Source organism: Camponotus vicinus, unplaced genomic scaffold (assembly GCF_025532165.1).
Source record: "Camponotus vicinus isolate PSW18456_S1 unplaced genomic scaffold, iyCamVici1.0 SCAF_7, whole genome shotgun sequence".
NCBI classification, from domain to species: domain Eukaryota; kingdom Metazoa; phylum Arthropoda; class Insecta; order Hymenoptera; family Formicidae; genus Camponotus; species Camponotus vicinus.
Genome location: NW_028141979.1, coordinates 849,606 through 857,846, shown reverse-complemented (window position 1 = coordinate 857,846; position 8,241 = coordinate 849,606). Strand labels below are relative to the sequence as shown.

Below are 8,241 nucleotides of genomic sequence, written 5' to 3'. Positions count from 1 at the left end.
TATCATGACGATCGGTAACCGGATACTGAAAGTCGGGATTAAATATGTATGCAATTTATTCTTAGTTAAATTTATTCAACTTATTTCTCTTTGTAAATTTTAAGAGACTGGGTACATTTACATATCGTTCGATTATGTCTTAATCTCTCGTCTTGATTACCAACAATGTAATCATTTTATGTTTACATAATTAATTAACTTTGGTCTCTGTCGCGTTTCTCTCTTTTTTTATCACACGTAACGAGTGTTACTGGCAAGATCGAGCATGAGCTCATGTGATAGATTACAGACACGCCCTCCATCATCTGTCACGTGATAGAGCCGTAATCATAATCGTCACCATTGCTTAATTAAATCTATCCTATTCTATCTGCGATTTATTATGCACACATTGACTAGTAATACACGGTTTGGCATTGTTGATCGTATCTCTATTTAACGATTGCGTTAATCAGTGGCGTAGAAACGCGGCGGATTCGCTCACATTCGCGAATTGTGAATCGCATAATCAGACGTCGGGAATTTTTCTTTTTTTTCAGAAATTGGACGATTGCAAAAATTTCTAGTGATTTCTAGATTTTAAAAGATTCACATCTCGAGGACATTCTCACGCTATCCTTCATTTTCCTCGCCATTTTTATGTTCGCTTCCATTATACAGTAACATTATATAGTAATTCAGCTTTATTTCTACTCGAAAATATATCAGATATAGATTAGAATAACTCGTTCGACTTGTTAATACAATTTAGATTTGAACGTTAATCAGAATATTAATGAGTATTAATGAGTTAATGAGAGCACCTGCCTTGCTAAGACTTGGCTTTGTTTGTTCTTCTCCAAGGACACCCGTATATATATAATGATACGTTTTACATATAAGCATTTGCCTTCCGGAACCACAATAAATTCTCCTCGCACTAAAAGTCTAAAAATAGTGCGCTCGCGACGTCAAACTATGATACACAGCCACATTTTACCCGCGTTAAACTGCGCTTTTACAACCTACTCTCAACGTCATCACATAATAACGATTTTTATTACATTGAAAATAATAAAACATAGCCTTGCGTAAACATCCACTTACGGATAAAAATTTAATTGAGAGCCTAATCTATTTTAGAGAATACAAAAATTCAATTTTTTTTATATTTTCTGAAAATATGTTTAAAGAATTTTTGAAAATATGATTTTTTTTCAAGTTTTATTGAAAAATTTCCAAAATTGACGAAGTTATAAGACTCGGGTCTTCAAATAGATGTGCAAAAATTTAAATTTATTGGACAAAAAAAGCTAAATAGCCATGATTTTAAAATATTGACGTACTTTAAACATTAATAGAAACATAAAAGAATAGAAATATATAAATAGAAATATAAAATCGCAAAAAATAGATCAATTTTTAATATTCTTCTAAAAATATTTCTGAAAATCATCAATTTTTCATATTACTAAAACAGATTGGGCTCTTGATATATATTAATCTTTGAACGACAATTGATTGCAAGAATAATCGCTCTCTTCTAATGAGTCTAGCAACTATTAATCCTTTATAGAGATCCATAAAATAATTTCTTATAATCTATTATTATATTTCTATAAAGGATCAATGTAAATATCATCTTCGTAAAACTTGCAAAAATATTCAAATGCTCAAACACGAGAAGATTCAAGGTGACATGTTTCTTCTCGATCTTTGCGAGATCACGCGAGTTTTACGTCATTGTGACTTTATACTGGCACTTTGGTGTCGATCGACAGAATTGCACGAGATATTCGATTAATCCGTCGATCAATGACTGGCATAGACGAGATCGCTACCGCGAAAGATCGCCTCGATCAGGGACTTCCGGTTGAACTCGCCGCCCTGGGACTCCATCGCGGCTACCAGTCGCTGATATCGCTTCCAGGCGGTGACCGATGCCACTTCCTTTTCCGGTCGGTCCTTGATCTTTTCGTACGTATCGCCGCTGGTATCAACCGCAGTCTCGGAAGTCTGACACACTGCTTCTGTATCCGGTATCATCTGCAAAGCCCGCGATCGAATGATTGTTTTGTCGAGATTTTTCGTGACGTAAAATTACGCGTGCGTTGTTTTATTATTAATCCTAGAAAGGTTGTTGGATTTTTCCATAAATTCTTTTAATAAATATAATTAATTTTTAATTAATTATATATAATTAATTTTTAATAACTTACAATAAACAATATCAATTTGTTGATTTTAGGAGCAGCAAATAACATTGCAATTAATTTATGGGAAGAAAAACGTGAGAAAAATTTATTAGCAAAAGATTTACTTTGTATTCTTCAATGGCGTGTGTTTTAATTATACCAGATTAGCTTGCCAATCGTGCGGAAGAAAATTCCAAAGGGGGTTTATATGTATATCGAGTGTGACCGATGTTTGTAGAATGTGTTGTAGACACATGTAACGCTACCCTAAACCTTGTGTCTGAAATCAATACTCGAACGGCATTACACTGTTACTAAGGATGCCCATCCCCATCGTCAGATTTTGCGTCACCCCTGCGTCACTTTAATCAACGCAGAGTTCAACAATCTAACGCGACCCAATCGCGACATCGCAATCGGATCATTTCCCATTTTATTGCATATACTTATTCTTTTTTTTACCTACATATTTAATTTTAGATTATCAACTATTCACTGGTTTATATACGATCAATTCTAATCAATTACAATAACTAATTAATCGACATAGATGAATAAAATGTGAATAATACTTGGGGTCGTAAAACGAACAAATATGACTAATAAATATCTCAGCTAAAAAATAATGAGCTAAAATTGCTGGCTTTATTCATCAATAGGTAAAATCCAATAAAGTTACTTGTATCGAATACTGTGAACTCAACTCGATATCTCGCCAAGGAGTGAAAAAATCTATTACCCATTATCCTCAAACACCCGTTATCCAATTAATCCGTCCCGTTAATTAACTAACGGGACGGTAAAACATTCGCTTCGCGTTCGTAATCATCCTCTCACCTTTGCTTACCTCCGCCGCTCGATTTTCGCAGGCTCTTCGCGATCCCGCGGCCCAAGAAGGTCCAAGAAGTCGCTGGGTGTGCGTTGTTTGGACCTCCGCGAGATTCCGATGGTGTCCGACCGGATTTGGCCAGCGGGACGTGTGCGCAATCCGGACTGGCGCGTGGTCCAACAGTAACTGAGGAAGCCCGACCAACGCGTCGACCATCAGCTGGATCCCCGCGATGACTTTTCCCCCCTCTGGCCTTCCGTGCCCAGAACCTACATATGTGGCCTCCACGTATGGGAGGGGGACGGCGGAGGGGGTGTGCTGGGTGACAACCGAAGGGTATCCACCTCTTTCATTCTCTTCCGTTGTCCCCTCGTCGCAGACGCGATTCGCGGGGATCCTATTTTCGATTTCCGGTTCGGTTGAATTCTGTTCGGCGAGATATCGGCCTCGAGATTCCGATATTTAACGGAGCGCTCGTTGAATAGCTTTCGATCGATGCACGTTTACGAGTCATTTTATGCGCATTTGCAGGATTATTATAGCCATCGTTTCTCCGTGTCGTACAATCATGTTTCAGTGAAGAGATATATATATAATCAAGCTCAATTGTGTAACCATCTATTTCAACATAACGTCACGAACAATCTCTTTGAATTGCAAATGTGCTTGACGGAGAAATTAATTCTCATTTCTTTATTATTTATGATCGTTGGTTTGATTCTGCATTTCTAACTAATAGAATTGCATCACAATCGATCTAAAATATGGATAACGTAAAACTAAATTTTTGACATTATTTTTATATAAATATGAAAAAAGGACTTTTTTATATCATCATATGTCCTCAACTTTAAATTATATTTCAGATTGTATAATTCAGAATAAATAAAATTCACAAACAGGACTCCTAATATTTTTACAAAAACCGCGTATAAAAATAGAGAAAGGAATAATCGAGTACAGAGACACCACATAACATTAAATATAAATAAATAACAATTATCGGGCGAGATACTTTCACTCTTTATCGAGCGGAATTAATTTCTCTAGGATACGGGCGATTTCAAAGAAAGACAGGGGCAGATCTTCAATATTTCTCACGTATGCGGGGATGTTTTTTGTGGACAGGAATTGTGACAATAATAGGCAGAGCCTTAAGTGACGCGTATTTAGTTAAAGACTATATATTCCGTGGCGATCTCAATTCTCGTTGAAGACAAGAAAAAGCCAAGCGAGCCACGTCGGCGGTCCATTGTAGCAACGCCGGGGGAATCGAGTAAATTGGCTGAATTGGCTCGTCCGTGAACTGACCAGCGGCGACTGACAGATGCAGATGCGCGATAGATCCCGCATTACGTAATCATAATATTTCATGATACCGCTGGAAATTGACAAGGGATTCAACGAATTGAATTTTATACTGATAAAACGAGAAAATAAACATTATTGTATAAATATTATATTATATTTCTTTTATGAAATCCAATTCGTTGAATCCAATTTGTTGGTTTTTCGTGACATCATAAAATACTAAAATTATATCATTATGTTTAAACCATGTACAATATAATGGAAACATCTTCGATAAACTGTATTTCATAGATTTATTGATATAGATGATATGTTATAAATATGATTTACAAATTTTTACTTTTACACTTTAAGATTTCTTAATGTGAAAACTTCGAAATGCTACGAAATGTTTATATATATTAAATGCAAGAATAATAATTAATCTTGCGATGTACATTTATATTTTTTTTACATATCTTTGTATATTTATATTCGTACCTTAAAAGAATTTTAAAGAAAAGAAAATGAAATTAATTGCACATAATTCAACTAAAGTCGCGATTTATATAATAGGATGCATGCGATAAAATTTATTAATAGCAACTCGAAGAGTTCGCTCCGGCTAATGCAAAAAATTGTCTCGGTAGCTGAAGCAGCGGAAAAAGTTTGTGCGCCACCGCACAGCTGGTTGCAGCATGCCGTGGATCAAGAGGATGGAGAAGATATTAAAAAAAAGTTCCATCTTTCCTTGAGTATAATAAACGACCGTTGTTTTGCGCATCTGCTAGCGAGAGAGAGAAAGAGAGAGAGAGAGAAAGAAGGAGACACATTGAGGCTGGTGCAGTTGATGAGAAAACGTTGCAAATTTTGTGATAAACTATCCAATAAAATTGTGCGAAATATTATAATAATAAATAGCTTGTTAATGAAAATTTAATCGACTTAAAGAGATGTCTTAATTCTTTTCGAGTCGTAAAGAGACGTCGCAAGATAAAAGGAAGAATTATATCAAAACCCAATTCTCCTTTTGTCCGATAAAATCGAACATCGAATTGATACCTCCGCGTGGAAAATTGATCCTTCGAAATCCCGCCAGATGCGGGGACCTAATGGCCAATCGGCACGCATTGTCTCGCCGAGGGCGCGTGCACCCGTAAACGACATCATTTTTACAGCTGCCGGAAGTATACATCTGCTAACGCGGAATTTACTAACGGTGTGGACGAGACTGGGCAAAGGAGATTCGCTACATCTACTCGCTTCACTAATTTTATACAATCATAGAGAAGGAGGGAATCGTGCTAATGAGCCGCGTTCCACTCGTCGAGACAAATAATAATCGGGATAGTTGATTAAAATTGGAAAAAAGCGTAGAGACCCTTGCACGTGGCGAGGCCCACATTTATTTTCGAAAAGTAGCGGCAGCTGTCCGGAAGAAACGATCGCGGCTCGTGCTGAACACCTTTCGTCTCGAAATCTACGAGAATCCTCGTGGATCTCAGAAGTACTTCGAAGATCGTTAGATGTAAAAATTTGTATAATAATTAATAAGTAATCATTAAAAATGTAAATAGAAAAAAGATAAATGTTTCTTTTTTTAAAATACAATCTTTTCTAAAAAAGAAGATCAAGTCTCGTTTTTTTTTTCAAATATTTAACATCTTCATATTTCGATTATTGCAAGTTGATTTTTCGTTTTTAATTTTTTACATGATAGATTTAAATTTAATTAATATTTTGAATGTAAATCGAATTCCAACTGCAGGTTAGTTACGTAATTAACATTTTTGATTAGGTATCCCATATTGTAACAATGATTAATTTAAAAAAAATATTGATTGTAAAGATGTCAATTTATCACAGATTTCAATTGGATTTTCTATATTTTTATGTAACTCTAGATAAGCAAGATAACATTTTGCTGACAATTGATTAATATTTAGTTTAAATACGATTATCGGCTCGAGGTATAAATTATCGTATAAATTATCGTGTTCTTTATCTGAATTTACTCTTCAGATTTAAGTGTTTCAAAAGGCACATTTGGAAAGATAGAAATGGGGAAGAGCGATACATCTGCCTCTCTTGGAATTATCTTCGTCACTTACGGCTGAAATATGTAATCTCGTTGCGTTATTAAAACAGCAATCAAGTTTCACGGACGGAAAAATCGCAACAATGCGTTCGTGCATACGTGCATACGTGCGTGCGGCACGCGTATGGCATTTTGTTTAAAATGCCCCTTCGTTATCTATCGCATTTGCATGCATAATTCACTTCTCGACTTGTCGCTGTAAATGAAACTCGCAGATGTGTGTCTTTGATAAAGAAGACATCTTATCGGCTGATAATAAATAATTCTTTCGCTTCTAACCGAATTATTCTCGCTTTATCAAATCCACATTGCTGCTAAGGTGAAACAGTATGGTTAAAAGGACGAAGAGGAAAGAAAAATGATTATTATTTTAAAAAAAGATAATGTTATATCCTTATCTCGCGATATACATTAAATAATCAAAATAAATAAATTAATATTGAAATAATTAATAGAATGTGTACATGTCTCTACTCAAATTTTATAAAAAATCCCCTGAAAGATTTTCCTGAATTTCTTGATCTTCCAAGTATCTTTCAAAATTTCAGATAAAGAGAACATTTTTAAAATTTTTTGGTGCAACATTTTAAAATAAATTTTCAAAATCATCAAAGAGAGAATTTTTTTTAATTCTCTGAATCCCAATAAAATTCCGTAAAAATTCCCTGATTTTTCCAGATACAAAAGAAATCTCTGAAAATTCTATATCTTTTTCCAGAAAATAGACATTCTATATATTTAACAGAGAGTTTCAGTGCTATTGACACATTAAATCGCATGGAATCGTAACAATTTTACCTGAGAAAACAGTCGTTTAGCATATAAACATTCTCATCGATTAAATTATAGTACATCGCTCTTTTATTCTCGTGGGGAATTTACTTTTCACACTTATCGTCAGCATTATGTTCCAGGATATCGACACGTCAATTTTCTTCACGATCAATGTGATCTTCGGAATGCAATCTCGCCGACCCGGCCACCGGCCCGAGCGCAATGTCCTCTCTCAACCCTTTTTTCGTATTCTCACCCCCGCAGCTGACGAGCTGACGGGATACCACCTGACGGTTACCACCCGGGACAGCTGTTCTCTCCCCTTGGCGGGGCCCGCGTGCACCATCTTCCCTCCTCCATCGTTCCGCGCGCTGGCCCATGCGCGTCCAAAAAACCGAGACGATTTCATGTGGTGAAGAAAAAGGTCAAAAAACCGCAGCCGTCGTCCTGCCGAACGGCAGGATGTTCCATGATGGAGACGAAAGGGGAGTCGCAATCGTCGACGATGTAATGGAAAGTAAATAAAGTTTGTAAAATTTTTAAAGAACAGGCTAATGTCTAGCAGTCCTAATATCTAGTTAATTAAATTATTCAGACACATTCTACAAGAGGGGACGTTGGTTTATCTTCGCTTTGGACCAACCCCCGTTGTCTCTCCTTCAAGACCTGGCCAAGTCTTTCTCTCTCGATCGCGGACGGCCAGGAGGAGGTCGGCGAATGCGTTTCGAGGATCGCGCGAGACGCAAGTAAGAAAGAAAGCGCATAGATTCTCTTGGTAACAGCAGTCGGCGGGCTGCTTGCCCCCCGGCTTATTTTTCGCTGGACGCGAACGTCGAAGACAACAAAAGTACCTCGACGGAGCAGATGCATGGCATGTGCTACGAACCGACACCAGATGCCCCATTGGCGTAGGGAGATCCCTCCGGACGACCCCGATAAAGGTGTTTCTTTCAAGTTAGTCGCGTGCCATATATTCACGGTTTCGTTTGTACGTACGGCCCCCTCCTTCGGGCCTCGACGCATCAGGCTTCGGGAATGTCGGGAATAGACTTTCTTAGCACTTTACCGCATAATCG

General features: G+C 37.0%; 1 protein-coding gene across 1 annotated transcript; it reads right to left on the bottom strand.

The window, feature by feature from the left end:
* Positions 1 to 54: 54 nt before the first annotated feature.
* On the bottom strand, positions 55 to 4,442 carry LOC145975120 (uncharacterized). Its single transcript, XM_083105298.1, has 2 exons — positions 3,022 to 4,442; positions 55 to 2,025 (listed from the first exon to the last, which is right to left on the bottom strand). The coding sequence occupies exons 1-2, from the start codon at positions 3,217 to 3,219 to the stop codon at positions 1,792 to 1,794; spliced, it is 432 nt and encodes a 143-aa protein (XP_082961424.1). The 5' UTR covers positions 3,220 to 4,442; the 3' UTR covers positions 55 to 1,791.
* Positions 4,443 to 8,241: the final 3,799 nt, after the last annotated feature.

Excerpts from the sequence above, each read along its gene's own strand:
- LOC145975120 (XM_083105298.1), bottom strand. The coding sequence starts at position 3,219 with ATGGTCGACGCGTTGGTCGGGCTTCCTCAGTTACTGTTGGACCACGCG. Across the intron at positions 2,026-3,021 it reads GCGAAAATCGAGCGGCGGAG|ATGATACCGGATACAGAAGC; the intron begins GTAAGCAAAGGT and ends CGGGCTTTGCAG.